This window comes from Sphaeramia orbicularis, chromosome 3 (assembly GCF_902148855.1).
Source record: "Sphaeramia orbicularis chromosome 3, fSphaOr1.1, whole genome shotgun sequence".
NCBI classification, from domain to species: domain Eukaryota; kingdom Metazoa; phylum Chordata; class Actinopteri; order Kurtiformes; family Apogonidae; genus Sphaeramia; species Sphaeramia orbicularis.
In genome coordinates this window covers 35,839,194-35,855,092 of record NC_043959.1, presented here as the reverse complement: position 1 = coordinate 35,855,092, position 15,899 = coordinate 35,839,194, and the positions used below count along the sequence as shown (strand labels likewise).

The 15,899-nt window shown below is 38.2% G+C and overlaps 1 protein-coding gene across 3 annotated transcripts in view; it reads right to left on the bottom strand.

Moving 5' to 3' along the window:
• The window catches only part of kctd15b (potassium channel tetramerization domain containing 15b), a 37,926-nt gene extending 22,648 nt beyond the window's left edge, over nucleotides 1–15,278 (bottom strand). Inside the window, exons 1-4 of one of the 3 annotated variants that reach the window (XM_030129477.1) lie at nucleotides 14,395–15,278; nucleotides 14,045–14,185; nucleotides 11,558–11,733; nucleotides 3,553–3,697 (exon numbers count right to left, since the gene is read on the bottom strand). In XM_030129477.1, the coding sequence (XP_029985337.1) occupies nucleotides 3,553–3,697; nucleotides 11,558–11,733; nucleotides 14,045–14,056 (333 nt within the window). In that variant the 5' untranslated portion in view covers nucleotides 14,057–14,185; nucleotides 14,395–15,278. The other 2 variants (XM_030129484.1, XM_030129473.1) reach the window with 2 other exon arrangements.
• Nucleotides 15,279–15,899: the final 621 nt, after the last annotated feature.

Genomic DNA, 15,899 nt, shown 5'->3' with positions numbered 1-15,899 from the left:
TCTAACACAGCTCTGATAAATAATACCTATTGTTCGATACCTGCCATTAATACTCCTTTAACAGCTGCTGGCATAAAGAAAACATGAACTCTTTGTTGGTTAAACAATATTTGACTGGAAGGCTGGCAGCATTTGTTTTGCTTTGTACCATTTAGTGTAGCAACATTTTGGATGTACGGCATCTGCACTGACTAAGGCTATGTTCAGACAACAGGTTTTAATGCACAATTCAGATTTTTGGGTGAAATCAGATTTTTTTTGTGTACTTGTCCATATTACACACTAAATGCGACTTCTATCAGATTTGAGTATGAACAGAATGCAAACCTTAAGTGACCCGCATGTGCAAAAAGAGGTCCTGACATAATACGTGACCTCACAGAAGTAAATATATTTTCCCGCTGCTCCTCCTCCTGGGACACGGAATTGTGATGGTGATTGCATTTTAATGATGTAAAGGTCGAATGAATGCGTCCTGGCCGTTCAGACTGAAGTCAAATTGCAAAACATCGGATACGTATCGGATCACATTTTGAAAAATTCGGGTTTGTGCTGTTCAAACTGTCTTTAACAGATCAGATACAGGTCACATATGGGCAAAAAAAATCAGATTTGCAGTCTGAACGTAGCCTAAGTTCTTTCATGCAAACACTAAAACTAGAGCCAGGTGTGTGGCCTACAAATAAATAGATTGGATTTTCTATGGATTAGATTTCTATAGCGCTTTTTCGAGCACTCAAAGCATTAAAAGAGCCATTATTTATTCACTCTCACACTCCCCCTCTGGTGGTGGTAAACTACACTTGTAGCCACAGCTGCCCTGGGGAAGGCTGACCCCTCCAACCACCACCAAACATTCCAGTGTGACTGACACTGGAGGCAAGAAGGGTGAAGTGTCTTGCCCAAGGACACAACAGACTGACTGGGACAGAGCAGGATTCGAACCACTAAACCTTCAGTTATTGGATGACCCGCTCTACCTCCTGAGCCATGGCCGCCCAAAAGTGACCAATAAAGAGTGATGTGCATGTGGCTACATCCACAGATTCATGCGTCCATAACTATAGAGCATGTTGGTGTGTGTGACATCATTGTAATTGCTACAGTTACTTAAAAAGGTATTTGGATACTGATCATAAAGTTGACCACAATGATGTTACATCCCTTTATGAATGTATTAGCTTCAGTAATAGAACTAGAATATACACTCCTAACACTCAGCTGTGATTTTGGTTCTTTTTGCCATGTAGAATTCTGTCATCTGGCACATGTCCAGACAGTACAAGATCAGTAAAGCCATTGGAACAAATCTTACTGCAAAAAAAAAAAAATCAGAATATGATGGCTTACAAGTAGCTGTATTTATGTCTAGACCGGTTCCGTGGTGCTCACATTAAGAGTGTAGTTCTAATTTGTTTGTTTTTTTTGTTGAATTTGCACATTTGTTAGTAACATAATCACAAAAAACATAAGGTATGTTACTGTGATGAAGTATGGTCAGAGTGTTTAACGCGTTTTTAATGAGTTAACTACGCTATTTACCATAAAGTTGGAATCAAATATTTTTTATCTCTTCTCATGAAAAGATGGTGACAATGTGACTTATTCTTAACCCCTAAAGACCCAAACAGTCACCATCGATCAAAACCATCCACTGATCTAAACTGTTTAATACCTGTTGATCCATTAATCCTATCAATACATGTAAATAATTGGTGTAAAATAGAGTTTGTCATCTTTTCATGGTCATCAGATATGACTCATTTAGACACTGAGAAGCTCCGTAGTTACCATGAAAACACTGTCATCTTCTACAACATTGATTCACCAACAAAACCCATGTAGTTTAAGAAATGACAGTGGATGGAGATGCTTGTTTTTACATTCAGTTATTGATATATTTGCTGAAAAAGTCACTTTTTTCTTCAGTTTTCTCTATTTTTGATATAATAACCCTCAACTTTAATCTGAGCTTTTATGAACATCTACATGATCAGTAAATGAAATCTAGGAAAATACCTGATTTTTATTGAAAAAATGCAAAATTACAGAAGGTAATAGTATAATACATGGTGATCAATCACTTAAGAAAGGTTAAATAAAGAGAAAAATTAATGTAGGAGCTGCCACAGAAGTACCACTAGGTCTTTATGGGTTAATAAATGAAATCCAACTTCAACTTAGCATGTAATCATTGTACCTGGTTAAAATTGATATGTATAAATAGGAATAAAAAGATGAATGTGTCCAAAATTATTCCAACTTTACGGACAACAGTGTATTAGTTTATTTCCCATAAAATTTACTCTATATTTTTCACTTTATGGAGTATAGAGTATTGAAAACAGTTTACACATCTATGCATTTTTATTTTAAGTTGACATCTATGGGTAGCTACAAACTTTGGTCTCTGGATTTATTCTTAATATTTGTTCTAAAAGTCAAAAGGTCTGTGCTGAACTGTGAAAAGGCTTCCTGCTCATTTTGCATGGAAACAATGGAAAAATGGCCTTCAACTTAACCCTCAAACATCTAAACAGCCACTGATGACCAATAATTTTTACTGATCTATAATGTTTATCAACTTTTGACCCACTAGTCCTATGAGTACATCTAAATAATTCAGGAAAGTTGAATATCTTAGCTTTTATCCGGTATCAGATGTGACCCTTTTGGACGTTCAGAGGCTTTGTAGTGAACATGCAAACATCGTCATCTTCTGGAAAATGTATTCACCACTAAAACCCACGTACGTTGATAAATAACTGGTTCTAGACAAGGTGTTTTTATGTTCAACTAATGATATATTTTCCTAAAAAACTCAATTTTTCTTTCGTTTACTCTGTTTTGATATAACAACCTTTGAATTTACATTGAACATCTCAATAGTGACTAAAATAAATATAGTACATTTTCATGAGCAATGGTTTAGTAATATTTTAACCAATTCCATTCACAGATCACCTTCTAAATGTCGATGTAGCTCATTTTTGTTTTTGTTTTTTTTGACAGTTTCTTTTTTTGGGGGGTAGTCCATCATTTTGAAGCAGAGCAGAGGGTATACAGGCGATTTCACCTGGACTCACCTGTATAGAAACCACTCGGAGTGAAAACTAACAGCTCACGGCTTTGGCACATACACACATCGCTGGGCTGTGCTCCAGTGTTAACCAGTTAGCATTTTACCTCCTCAACACTGTACACTCCAAATGAGTCCTTCTACTTTTTTTTTTTTTTTTTTTACCCCAAAGTGTATTCATTGCTGCTTATGCTTAGTCTACAGGTAATTCATGTGTTGAATACGAGGGTGGGTGGGTGTAGAATAGAACTTTGTGAAAACAGCACAGAAAATATGCAGCTATTAAATGCAAACAAGTTCATGGAAAATGAGCCAGAAAAGGAGTTTTAACACAATGTTAGCGTTTCGACCCCTATCTGGGCAGATGGTTTTACAAAACTCCAGCTTTTCATGTTGTTATGTTGTTCAAACTGTGCAAGCTGATGGAGCAGACAAGTACACACAATACAGTATGTTGTGGTGTGAATTTATACCTTGAAGTCATCTGGAAGGAGCAATTTGCTGGTCCTGAGGAAACTGAGAATGTAGCGGAATATCTCGCCGTCCCGATCTATGAAGTAGTGCTGCTTCAAGCTGTCCAACACGATGGGCTCGGTGCCATTGAACAGACGACTGATTCTGAAAATTGAAATACACACACACAAACACACGCGCACGCAAGCAGACGGCCGCACACACAAACACACATGCACACAAAATGGAATGAGCCAGCTCCCTTCAAATGCATGAAACAATTACCCTCCATTTATTTTTCAATTTTATTAGCACTAAGCTTGAAATGCATTAGCATCCCAGGTTGAAACAAGGGGCTTAAGGCACAGTTCCTCCATTCCAGACTTGTTTGAAGTGTCCCTTCTGCAGAGAGATTACAACAACACACACGCTTGCTGCTTGTACTTACAGAAATTAATGGCATGAAAGTAGCATTACAGCTCTATTATTCCATCTGTCAGAAAGGTGGAAATGCAACAGAGGTAGGAAATGGTGAAGGGCGGTGCAGTAATGTGAGGAGGACATCTGGACCAAGATATTTTAGTTTTTCAGTATGACTCTATTAAGAATGTAAAAAAAAATGTAAATTACATCGCTTACATGATGGTATTACATATTTCTTTGTGGCTAGTGATTTAAAGCTTGATTTTTTGCTTGAGACACAAAAGCTCAGATAATCAAAGGTCAGATAATTGATTAAAAAAAAAATCATTATACAGGTATGAAAATGCCAAGATCTGTATTTCCTCCTCCTATTTAGTAATAAACAAAATATAATGTAGTTGTTGTTTTTTCAGCCAATCTTCTGATGTTTTAAGACTAAATAATAAATAGCAATGACAGATGCAGGCCTGAACATGTAAATAATAAGACAAAAAAATAATTAAAGACTAAGTTCCCCTATGAGATGCTTGATTTACAATTTATCTGCTTGAGAAATAATGTGGTGATCATTTAATACATATATTCTTCTATGGTCTATCCACATCTAGATAGATAGATAGATAGATAGATAGATAGATAGATAGATAGATAGATAGATAGATAGATAGATAGATAGATAGATAGATAGATAGATAGATAGATAGATAGATAGATAGATAGATAGATAGATAGATACTTTATTGATCCCTTGCAGGAAATTATTTGGTTATGACAGCAGTAAAAACACACTGACCCATCCCAACAGACAACCAACATTGGAGACACAAGGTAAGAAGTGATAAAAAAAGAATAAAAGATATGAAATATATAATATGTACAGTAAAAGTAAGGTAAACAAGTAGGATTTTCAGTATGACTCCATTAAGAATGTAAAAAAAAATGTAAATTACATCGCTTACATGATACTATTAAATATTTATTTATGGCTAGTGATTAAAAGCTTGATTTTTTTTTCTTGAGACACAAAAGCTCCAACTATCAGTCAGATAATTGATTAAAAAAAAACAAATAAATCATTGTACAGGTATGAAAATAATGTCAAGATCTGTATTTCCTCTTCCTATTTAGTAATAAATTAAATATCTTGGTGTTATGATGGCTAAAAAACTGCAAAATGTAGTTGCTTTTTTCACCCAATTTTTTGATGTTTTAAGACTAAGTAATAGTGAATAGTGATGACAGATGCAAACTTGAACATGTAAATAATAAGACAAAAAAATAAATAAAGACTAAGTTCCCCTATGAGATGCTAGATTTACAATTTATCTGCTTGAGAAATAATGTGGTGATCATATAATACATATATTCTTCTGAAACTGGACCATCTGCTAATGAAGTCAACACAAATTACATCTTCACGTTTACCTTCTATGGTCTATCCATATCTATATAGATAGATAGATAGATACTTTATTGATCCCTTTCAGGAAATTATTTGGTTATGACAGCAGTAAAAACACACTGACCCATCCCAACAGACAGCCAACATTTGAGACACAAGGTAAGAAGTGATAAAAAAAGAATAAAAGATATATGGAATATATAATATGTACAGTAAAAGTAAGGTAAAATAATAGGATTTTCAGTATGACTCCATTAAGAATGTAAAAAAAAAAAAAAAAAAAAAACATATATCACAACGACATTAAAGAACCTGCTTAACTTAACTACAGTAATCCAAATTCTATTTATTAGAAACAGGAGGTACATATAGGATTTCAGTTTCTACCAAATGTTGACAAGACTGTGTCATAATAATCAGACACTTGTTGCTGTTGAGCTTCAAAAGGTTAACCCTTTCAATGTGCACTGCAAGATTAAGGACTTAGTTGATGTTAGCTACAGGGCTTCATCAAAGCAAAGACTGGAAATTGCTGTTATCTTTAAACTTTCATCACATCTTGTTGCCTCCAGATACCCTCAGACAGATATTCATTTCCCCTCCTCTTTGTGTGCTCTTCCTGATGCTTACCTGCATGTCTTTTTCTCTCTCTCTCTATCTCTCTGGTCATATAATTTCTCCTCCACAAATGCTACATTTTCTACATTTCAATAATTAAAACCAGTTTTCTCTTTTTCAACATTTGGGATCTCTAAAATATTCAGCATGTAGCTTCATACTAGTGTTTTGTTGAACTAGTTCTAAATTACAGGAAGCACAAATATGTAACAGTGAACTGCAGTCATTTTCTTTAACGTGTTGAAGACTTATTCTAAAACAAACCTTTCGTCTTCTTCGGTAGAGGAATGTGGAATGCCTTTGCAGTGTAAATAAGCTATAATAGTGATTTACACAAGAAATCTGTTGCATGTAACCTCCTTAACGGTTTCACTGAACATTTCCAACGTCTTTTTAGAAACAGCTCTTGGCAGGGCGCTGCGATGCTGCTATTATCATCATTTTGATGTAATCAGCTCTTTAATCACAGTAACAGCTTCTACGCCGGCTGACAAAGTTGTATGACAAAGAAAATTGTAAAACCTATTGGAAAACACACGGACCAGTGACACACACACACAAATACATACACACACACGCACACACACACACAAACAACGACACTGCCTCAGCAATAGCATTGTCAAACTCTATTACAAGACACTGGAAGGGAGTCGCAGTGGGAATGTCAATGAACAAACAGCAGGGCTGGCGTCTCACTCACAAACTCATTTTACTGAATTTACAATTACAACCCTCCGCTTTGTAAAAGTGTGAAAGCTTGTATTCAATGGTGCTATCAGGTATCTGTTTGCTCAACACACTGAAACTATCACATCAAATTCATCCTGTTTCTTTTCTTTGACTTGACTGTGTGAAAAAGCAGAGCAAAGATGGTTCTCCTTCTCTGTGTCCTCTCACCATCCTTTCTTTCTTTCTTTCTTTCTTTCTTTCTTTCTTTCTTTCTTTCTTTCTTTCTTTCTTTCTGTCTTTCTTTCTTTCTTTCTCTCTTTCTTTCTTTCTTTCTTTCTTTCTTTCTTTCTTTCTTTCACTCTCCATCCTTCTCCCTCTGCCTTACTCGCTTTCTCTCTGGAAATCGATGCAAAATGCTTTATAAAAAACCAATACTCATCTCCCTGTTTTGCCCGAGGTGTTCCTTTCTCATATGGTCTTGCAATTCTTCCAGCTAGAATTTCACCATACCCCTTCGGGCTAACTCTGTTTTTCATCTCCACTTTTTTAAAAAGCAATTAAAATGCTGCCTGTTTTTCTTTTTCTTTCCCTCTCTTCTACTCCCTTCCCTCTCTCCCCCCCCCCCCCTCTCGTTCAGTGTTGGTCTCCTCATTTTTTCCCTTCTCAGTTAAATCCCTGAACTGGAGGGAGGGGGAGCTTTTGAACAGGTACAGAGTTAGAAAAAGGGTACATAGAAATTAAGAAGCAAGGTGAAGAGACACGTGGGTCAAAAGACAAAGAGAATGATGGAGAAAGAAGAAAGAGGTTTGACAAATAGAGACAGTGGAAACTAGAGAGCAAAAAAAAGGAAAGGAAAAGAGGGAAAATATAACACATGCAGAGAGAGAAACAAACAGAATATGAGAAGATGATACAGAGAAAACACAGATAGGAGGAAAAAAATCTAATATAGGACTACAGAAAAAGACACAGAATGAGAAAGTCAAGGAGAAGCAGGGAGGTTGTGGGTGTAGGAGGTTATCAAGGACAGTAGAAGCTCAGATCTCCCACCCCAGCGGTGCCAAGTGAGGGCAGGCAGGGGGGCAGTAGGTGGGCAATATCTGGCAGGATGCTCGATGCTGCAGTAACAGCGAGCCAGCGGCGAAGAGCTGGCAGAAACATGTCTGCAGGAGGTGGGAGAACCCAACGCAGGTAACACTGATTCTACTAAAAACAGACAATATCTACAAACTAAAACTCTAATGGACAATAAATAATGGCAAGACGTACTCACTACAGTGAAACAAACACACGGACGGACCAGGGTCTGGCATCACAAAAGAGTGGATTAGACACATCACTGGCTTCTCAAAGCAAAAATATCCAATAAATGGTGGGTTCCAAACAAACCAAACGTAGAAAAAGAAAACTTTCACACAGGCTACAAATGTATTTAAAGACTCTGAATTCTGTTTCCTAATACCTCACATTTCAACACTAAAACACCAATAATAAAGCCCAACGTAAATAGACTGCCTGCTTATCCAGAACCATATAATGATACGAGAATAAATGACTCACTGATAATGGAGCTGCATCAGAATGTGTTAATGTTTCACCTAAACAGCCGACTCTAGTCACAAAATGCACAATAACAATCATAGTGTTTATCTGCAGTTCATTAAACCTGTTCCTGTTATTTTGGAGCTGCATAACTGATAGTTTTTTTTGCAGAACTGCAATTAATTATCGTTATTGTTCTTTCCAATGATAAAAAATTTTTAAAAAGTGATGAAGAGTTGACTCAAATGTAGTTTTTAGCCGCTAACACTTGTCATGTTTAAAACAGCAATGAGGGTTGACATTAAAATTAAAATAATGAAACCTAACTAGTATTTTAACATCATAATATTACTGATGTGATATTGTTTTCTGTGTTGATTAAGGTGAACTATACATGCAGCAAAGTATGTGCTGCAGCAGAAAATAAAGCATGAAGTCAGTACAGATTTTTCGTCTCTGGACAGAGAAAAATGTCCATCGGCCCTTTCAAAATAGTTTCCTTGTCTCTGGAACATTTCCCCTAATTTCCTCAGCTTCTGTTCAAGTGACTGCTGAGACTGTCCTCTCCGAGAGCTACACAGAGTGTGCATCAAAGTTTCATGACCCCTGTCCCTTAATATGGCCCACACAGAAGAAGATGAATAACCACACATTAGTAACTAGACTAACTTTCTCTTGGCACGCTGCATTATTTAGCGCCAATCTATTAAAAGTAATCATCAACTTTAAACTCTTTAACCCTGTTCTTTAAATGGTCACATTTCCAGTTTTGCCATGGTGTTTGATTGGATGTAGCCTTATGGAGTGTATATATATTTATGTATATATCTATATGGCAATGCCAGTGTAATTGTTTTGCTTTCTGCTGTCAGCCATTATCCTAATTCACACAAAAGGGCCCCTCCTTTCACTGGCTCCAGTGGAAAGTGGAGCCCCGAGGCCAACTGTACACTGAGGAGAGAGAGAGAGAGAGAGAGAGAGAGAGAGATGTGAGAGAGTAGAAGAGCATGTGTGAAGAAAAGAGGAAGAAAGAGCACTCCAACCACCAACATTCACTGATATCCGGTCTTTACTCTCACTGTAAAAACACTGTTTGGGTGCTGTGACGTGACTGTACTACATTTGCATGGTGCCCTGTATGTGCCCTCTGATGAATGTCCTCTTTGTGAAGTTACAACCCTTAAAATAAACCTCATGGCAACTGTACAGCAAAAAAAGATTTAAACTGAGAAATCAGCTTTTCCAAATGGATGGAGCAAATGACGAGTCTTTAAATGTCTAAATGGGTTCCTGCAGTTTGAATGACACCCAGATCCCAAAAAAGTAGCTCTACGTTAAGCTTTTAGAAACCCTCTTGTGTAGTGGCTACTGGATAAACTCAGCATAACACAGTCATAGTTACCAGAAAAGCGTTTTAATAACGAAAACAAGCATAAACCCTTGTCTGGGATGAGCTTTATACTTCTCATGACATCTTACAGTCAGGAATAAAAGGAGAGTTGTCAGGGATTTCCTGTCAGCGGACTCTATGAATATCAAGACTTTATTACCAGGGGATTATGTGGATTGTTTCCTGTAGCCAATTTGGCAGAATTTCTAACAACCTGGTATATGTTTACCTTGGCCCACATGGGAACCTGTCAGCTGGTGCAGAATCCGAGGCTGAATAATGTAATGAATGACATACTGTTTTTGAGGGAAAACCAAAGAGGGTCTAAAACACCATGCATCTAAAGACAGAAGAATAATCACATAGTGGCGATCAGTGTGGAACAAAGAATTTTTAACATGGTTTTGAAGAAGTATATTTGCTTTCACTTCTACCTCCGATGGTGTCACCTTGTTTATGGTTGGAGGCTAAAAACATAATAAAGTGGTAGGTGGATTACCAGGAGCTCTCACACAATCTGAAGCATCATGACTAAATCTTACAATAAAAAATGCATCAAAAATAAAGACCTTATGTTTGTTCACAGAAGTCACCTTCCTAGCCAACCATTTCAAACCAGCCTATTGTAGGAGATGTTTTCTACTTTTAAGGAACAACAGATAAAACAATATTCTCTCATAAATTGGGATATGTACCACAAAATCTAATGACAGTCAGTGCTGGTTCTTAAACAGCAGTGAAAATCAATATCTAACACCACTGTGGGTTAGATTTTAATCCAATTTGATGACAGGAATTGAGATGTTTACGTCATTGCCTTTCCTGCAAAGAATCAACAACCTTTTTCTACTTTCAAAGGGGAAAAAAGACGGAAAACAGTACTAATACATGCAGATATAATGTAAATTCAACATAATCCCTCTCGCACCAACATGTGAAAGGTGCTGTGCCTGCCAGCTTGACAGCAGCTGATTTTTAGAATCCAACTATTGTGTGAAAGGAGATAAAATAAGCCTCAGAGGTATTTGCATTTATTAAACAATTAAAAATAATCACGCCTAAAAACAAACAAAAGCAATCAGCTTCATTATTTTTTAAAGCTATGAGAGAAAAGTAATAATGAGGGGTGGGAGAAATGTTCTCAAAAGATATGAAACTACAGCTTTTGAGGCTAATTGTCAGTATTAAAGTTGTAGTGCAGTTATCCTAATGCCAGGCAGCTAAATGACTTGTCAACAGCGTAAATCCAATTAGAGTTAATTAATACAAACACCAGTAATATAATGTAGTAATTTGACAACGGATAGAACGCAATACTGAGCTATACAAACCCTAAATGTGCTGCACATACACTCACATTTACAAACACGCACAAAAACTTCCTTAACCCTTTCATGCATAAGTCACTCCAGTGGACAGTTATTTTCCAGCTGTTCTCTTGTATATTCATGGGTTTTGTTGTTTTAATTTCATATCAGCCAACACAGTGGACACTTATCATACCCTGACATTCATAACATTACTGTAACTTTGCTGTTCTTGATAAACCTGATTTGCAGTAACATGCTTTAGTGTAAATCATTTATTATTTGTTAGACAAGAAGTTTTTTTTTTTGCATATTATCTCCATGAAGTGAGTAATTACTAGTATTAGAATATGTTAAAATGTGAGAAGACATCAGATTAGCAGCATTACATTTTTGTTTATTTCATTGCTTTCATATCATTTTCTGATATTGGGTTTCAAACATGTTTCTTTTCTTCAAAAATTGAATGCATGAATATTTTTGTAACTCCATAGAAAAAAAAAAACTTGATCACATTGTTTCTTTTCATGCCTAAGGAGGAATAAAAACACTGAAGAAAAAAAATCTTGATGAAGGTTCTCACAATTCATGCATGAAAGGGTTAATATTTGTGCAAAATAGGAATTAATGCATGAACTAACTCCTGTGTGAGAGCAGAGGAAGGGTCTTACCTTGAGTCTGGGTATTTGGTGAGGGTCGCCAGGCTGCTGGTGTACATGTGTCCCCCGACATCGATGTGCACCGGGGCGTTCGCCTTCGTCAGCTGAGCCGGCAGAGGGATCCCCTGAGCGGCCAGAGGAGAGACCGGGGACCGGGTCAGAGACAGCCGTGACATGCTTCTTCCCTCCTGAAAGCAAGTGTAGAGAAAAGCCATGGGAATAAAGCTATAAGGAAAAAAAAACACTCAAAGTCGGTGATCCTACACAGGGAGGCACAAAGTATCTTTTCTGAATGGTATCAGATCACTTCCATGTCTGTCTGGTCGCATATTTAGCCTGGAAATTATTGCCACCGCTCTAATTAAGTAGGCCTATGTTTGCATCTTTTCATGCAGCACCGGAGGCGAGGATAGGAGGATGCTTATTAGAGAACCGGGGTGAGAGAGAGAGAGAGAGAGAGAGAGAGAGAGAGAGAGAGAGAGAGAGAGAGAGAGAGAGAGGGAAAAGCGAGGAAGAGAGATAGACAGATAGAAGGAGAAAGAGGGAGGAATGCTAGGTGTCAGCCTCCAGGGGAATAAAACAAACTGCTGCTGCAATATTCTAATTAAAGGTCGCCTTATGTGTTAGACGTGATGTGCCCAGACACACCAACCACCAATCTGAGAGCAAGAAAACACTGCGAGGAGGGAGAGGAGGGGGTGCAACTTTTCTTTTACGCACACACAACATACACGCACACTCACGCACCCCCCCCCCCCATCCAAAAATAATAATAATAATAATAATAATAATAATAATAATAATAATAATCTAACCACTTGTCAATACTTGTGACATGTGTTTGACTTGTGTTATTGTCTTAAAAGCACATGAGAAATAACTTTAAACACACAGAAGCAGCTCAGGTAAAGACATGGACATGCTGTTGCGCACCAGAAACCAGCCAAAAACCATCACTCTGCAGCTCAATACCAGGAATATTCTGATTGAAATATTTCTTTAGGAGTAATTAAAAAAAAAAAAAAAAAAAAAAAAAAACTCTCTGAACCACAGCAATAAGTTGAGAGAAAGTGGCAAGGAGCAGATGCTGAGGAACCTGACTGGAGTTGAATGGGACTGTGCACCGCGAGGCCAGGACGGAGCTGAGGTTGATTAGGGTTGTAAAAATGAAAAAAGAAAATATTTTGGATTCGTTTCGTTACGCCGCCATTTGATACAGTCTGCTGAAGAGGAAGAGGAAGAGGAGGAGGAGGAGGAAGAGGAGGAGATCTTGGAGGCATTTATCTCAGACTTATTTGCTGGCCAACAGGAGGGCATGCAGGTACAGTAGTTTGGGCACATTGGATGGATTTGGTGCGTAAAAGCAATAGTGCGTAATAGTGTTAAAAGTGTGAATGGGTTAAAGATTAAGAAGGTTCCATGTGGTATAATGATCAGATATGACAATACTAAAAAGTTTAAGGTGCAACTGTTTAATTTGGGTTAAAAATGCTGAAATGATGCACAATTACGCAGCCTGCTTTGGCACACATAGGCCAACTTTATTCCATTTTATGTGGCCAGATCAGCCCTCAGGCTCTGATCTGTTGGTGCCTTCAGCCACAAAGTGAGACTGGAGCTTTTTTTTTTTTTTTTTTTATTTTTTAACAAGGGTGTTGCCCGCCTCACAGCAGTATCGTGTTCGTTTAATACGATTACAGGAGGACGGGATTACGTTGCAAATCCCAGGAAAGGAAAAAAAAAAAAAAAAACTTGGACAGACTTAAGAAGTTTAGGGTACACAACGGACGGTCCCATGTACTTGTACTCTGATACGTGGACATTTAAGGAGCAAAAAGATGCACAAATCTCCCCTGAAGCCCCCCCCCCCCCTCTCCTCCTCCTCCTCCTCCTCTTCCTTACTCCAAACACACTCCCAGACACACACACCGTGGATGATAAATTCCTCCACAAAATCAGAGTAGCTGTAAAGGCATGAACTTTCTCATCATAGCTGCTGCGTTTCTGCCTTTCTCCACTGACCCCCCAGTCTGTTCACACCGCGCACTTCCCATTCCACAGCCAAGGCATCCACGAAACACCTATTATAACCCACTATTAACACAGTCATAAATCGAAAACACACACATATACAAAAAAAACCCCATCCTGATCGGAAACATATCTGACATAATCATCCTCCACCAAACAAACAAACACTGCAATCCTGCGCTCTGCTTAATTCTGCCAAATGCTCAATATGGCGTCTTATTCCTGTTGTAAATTAAAAGCCAAAATCCAGACATATGTAATTCATCACCCGTTTAATAAAACCCACACGTGTGTTAACTGTCCACCCTGTAAGAAAACAGGGGAACCCACTTCAGATCGAGCAGGATCCTATTCTTCTTTCCTTCTTAGCTCCGTGACTGACTACTCGAAAAACTGTATGGACTAAAATGCACTGTGCGTAAAAAAACACAAAACAAAGGATTTTATAAGATTAATTTTTTACCCTACCGTTTCAAACATTGTAGGGAGTCCAGAGGAAATCCGTACCGGCGGTCAGTCCCAGCTGTTGTCTGCCCCAATCACAAATATTTTCTCCAAATGCACCCGAGTTTGGCACAACTACACCACCATCCAGCTCCAGCACGAAACCTATACTGACACACGAAAAAACCAATTCTTTGCTCTATATCCCACACAAAACTGCTTTTTTAAAAAAACACTAAAGCTGTAAACCGGGATGGATTGGTTGCAAATAGTCTCTGTGGCTTTAAAAAAAAAAAAAAGACTCAATTGCAAGGCTGCCTCGACCTGTCCTCACCGAGCTTCTTTGTACCAAAGCGCACAGGAAGCGTCCTTACCTTGAACATAGATGAGATGATCTCCTTCCCCTTCTATGCTCTTATTTGGATACGCGTAAAAATGTGCGCTCGTCTTGGAATCCTGCTTCGTATTTCAGCTTCTTCTCTTGCCTTTTTTGCCTAAATGAAACTGCCCCTGTGGTTTGTTATGAGAAGAAGAAAGCCAATAATCCGTCTCTAAATAACAGAGCAGAGCTAAAAAAGAAAATTCTTGCTCCAGGCTGCCCAAGCGCCTCTGGGCCAGGGATTAGGCTACAATTAGCTCAACTCCACTCTCTCGCCCAGGCAATTTTCTCAAGGAAGAAAACGTGATACCCCCCTATTCCAGAAATTATGACTGCTGAGATATAATAACTTATCTTATGTTTTTTCCGGCAAAAGTAGACCGTTCCCCTTAACGCTGTGAAGTTGTGATTTAGAAGGGGGGGGGGGGATCCTAACAGGCAACTGCCAGTCGCTCAATAGATTTAGAGCAGCAAAAAACAGATTTTAATCATTGTCATTTCGTCTGATGTAATAGTTCCCCAGGCAGTTCCAGCTAGTAGGCATTCATTTCCATCTCCATCTCCAGCCTAAATTTAAAGTTTAAAGCCAGGCGAGCTGCCATAGTCCTTCACTCAGGCAACATATAATAAAGGCGCAGTAACTTGTTGATAAAGTCTCAGAAGAAAAATATGTTGAAAATGAAGAGATATCCTTGAACCAATATCTTTCATGCGGTGATTTTTCCCCGTGTGCCCGCTCCCTCTATCGCTCTCTCCCCTCTCTCCCTCTCTTGCCTTAATGTCTGGAGTTGTAATGCCAAATTTCCTGCAGGCCATTAAAATCAAATGACGTCTATGGACATGCATGCATGCTGCCGCAGAAAGCGCCCTCACAACCTGCCTGCAGCCAAATGCGCCATTTCAATTATAGCGCAGGGCTTAGATGGAGATATCTGCCCAGAATCCCCCCCACCCTCCTCACTCCTCAGTGAAAGAAGGCAGCTTCCAGACTTTTTTCCCCTTTCCTTTCCTTTTTTTTCTCTCTTTTTTTTTTTTTGGAAAATAACATTCTGCCTGATTATTGTTTTGTTTTTGTTTTTTTCACATGTAAAAACACAATGCCATTGACGGAGCGCGTCATTGTTGCGCCACTTTTACACCAAGTCAAGCAGATAGTCAAGCAGGTGCTCACACCAAGAAGATGATTATTTATTTATTTGTATGTTTGTTTATTTGCGGGTAAATAACTGTGAATAATTGATGCAACAGAGAGCCCAGTAATTAGGCCTACTCTATACCAGAATTCACAGAGAGGTGTAGATAATGTTGGTTTCTTGACATTTGGCGCCAACCAGTGTAGGAACTTATTATTGGTCCACAGAAAAATCACTGAATGTAACCTACTGTACAGGAGAATCACTATGTGGGAACCTCCTGTGTTATTTATCATAAGAAAAATACACGTTACAGCAAATTTTCCTGATTTAATACAGGATATTATGATTCATGTTTGTGTTTGGT